This window comes from Otolemur garnettii, unplaced genomic scaffold (genome assembly GCF_000181295.1).
Source record: "Otolemur garnettii isolate 467f Iridium unplaced genomic scaffold, OtoGar3 scaffold00112, whole genome shotgun sequence".
In the NCBI taxonomy this organism is placed as follows: domain Eukaryota; kingdom Metazoa; phylum Chordata; class Mammalia; order Primates; family Galagidae; genus Otolemur; species Otolemur garnettii.
This window is the reverse complement of record NW_003852507.1, coordinates 2,779,655-2,781,840: the sequence shown is the minus strand read 5'-3', so window position 1 is coordinate 2,781,840 and position 2,186 is coordinate 2,779,655. Positions and strand designations below refer to the sequence as shown.

Here is a 2,186-nt window from a genome sequence, read left to right as displayed (position 1 = left end):
GGCGCCCGCCACAACTCCTAACTATTTTTTGGTTGTAGCCATCGTTGTTTGGTGGGCCAGGCTGGATTTGAACCTGCCAGCTCAGGTGAATGTGGCTGGCGCCTTAGCCGCTTGAGCCTCAGGTGCTGAGCCTAAGTGCCACGGTGTCCTCTTAGCTCACAGCAACCTCAGACTCTTCAGCTCAAGCAATCCCCTTGCCTCAATTTTTTTTTTTTCTTTTTTTGAGACAGAGCCTCAAGCTGTCACCTTGGATAGAGTGCTATAGCGTTGCAGCTCACAGCAACCTCTAACTCCTAGGCTTATGCAATTCTCTTGCCTCCGTCTCCCAAGTAGCTAGGACTACAGGCGCCCGCCATAAGGCCCCACCAGTTTTTGGATGTAGTTGTCATTGTTTGGCAGGCCCGGGTTGGATTTGAACCCTCCAGCTAAGGTATATGTGGCTGGAGCCCTAGCTGCTTGAGCTACAGGCACCACCCGGTCTTGAACTCTTGAGCTCAAGAGATCCACCACCTCAGCCTCTCAGAGTGCTAGGATTACAGGCATGAGCCGCTGTGCCTGGCCTTATGGTTTTTTTTTTTTTTTAAAGGTAATCTTCTGAGATCAGCCTGACACTATATTAAGTTACTTGGTTTTAAAAAGTTTATCATATTTTTGCTTTTGGCTTGAAGGAGTTCCTATTGATACAATGGTTTTGAGGGAAGATTTGGGAGGTGGTTAGATTATAAATTGCTTTATTGTTGAACTTTTTCTCATCCACTAAGAATTTCTGTTAATGACCTAAATGTATTTGATTCTTCTCTCATGGTTCAAGTAGCAACTTTTCCCCTTCCCATCTATAGGATTCTGTTGTTATTTAGTATTGTAATTATATTGATTGTTTTTACAAACATTCATAATTATTCAGTAACCAGAAGGATAACAGAATAAATAATAACACAGCTTTAATCTGACTTTTCCCCCCAGTCTCTTGCATGGCACCAAGAATGTTACGAATTCAAGCAGTTTAAGATTGTCAAGGCAAAGTAGTGATGGTGGCCAGAAAAATAAACCTTGCGAACATATTATAGACTGTGGAGATATTGTCTGGAGTCTTGCTTTTGGGTCTTCAGTTCCAGAAAAACAGAGTCGCTGTGTAAATATAGAATGGCATCGATTCAGATTTGGACAAGATCAGCTACTCCTTGCCACGGGATTAAACAATGGGCGTATCAAAATATGGGATGTATATACAGGTATGAATCATAGTTGTTTTTTTTTTTTTGGACAGGAAAACATGAAGGGTTTATTGCACATAAAAGTATTAACAGATCTAGAGGGTCTCATTTTTACATCAGATTAATTTGGGGTTACAAACAATTAGTGGATTCATAGTTTTAAAAGGAAACTTAATTATTTTATAATGCAGGACACTGTTTATCAGCCATGGAATATATGATTTGAGAGTTTTTACCTACTGAAAAGTAAGAATTGGTGCTATGGGTGTGTCTTTATAATTTACCTGAATAATATCTTCTTAAGCTCCTGATTTTGATTTTAGGAAAACAGTAGAGTTCACTCTTCAGAGAATAGTATAGTTGGGAAGGGCAACTCTAGGGAATGTTTTGTTAATTATCATCTATAAATGATAATTTAGTATATGAGTCAAATAACAAAGTGCTTTCTTCCATACTTTTTCAATGAGTCATACTTAGAGGGTTTCAAGAAGCAAATGGGTTTCAACAATTATCTAACCTTTAGAAGGCTTTAGTGACAGTTTAAAAAGTCTAACAGGTTGAGAAGTTAAATTCTTTGAGCTGTTAAAAATAAATATGTTGTTCACTGCCTAAATCAGTTTTTAGCATATCTTAATGTATTTAAAAACATAAAAGATTTTTAAAATGAGCGTTAAAATAATATATACATTAGAGCACAACAAATGATACTAACAGTGCAGGGGGATAGTAAGCCAAAATTTGATTGGCTTCTTAAAGAAAATTTAAGATAAACACAAATTCTCCTGCAAGATAAGACTCTATGGTATTAGATAAATAAAGCACATTTTTTCCACTAGGATTATGTTTGAAAATTAAAGTTGGCTCGGCGCCTATAGCTCAACCGGCTAAGGCGCCAGCCACGTACACCTAAGGTGGCGGGTTCGAATCCCCAGCCCGGACTTGGAAATTAAACCACCTTACGCTGAATGATAG

The 2,186-nt window shown here is 38.3% G+C and overlaps 1 protein-coding gene across 2 annotated transcripts in view; it reads left to right on the top strand.

The window, feature by feature from the left end:
* Positions 1-2,186, top strand: part of WSB1 (WD repeat and SOCS box containing 1) — a 21,977-nt gene that overhangs the window by 10,449 nt on the left and 9,342 nt on the right. For both annotated transcript variants that reach the window (XM_003797173.3, XM_012809757.2), the window contains exon 3: positions 964-1,232. In XM_003797173.3, the coding sequence (XP_003797221.1) occupies positions 964-1,232 (269 nt within the window). The remainder of the gene's footprint in view (positions 1-963; positions 1,233-2,186) is intronic.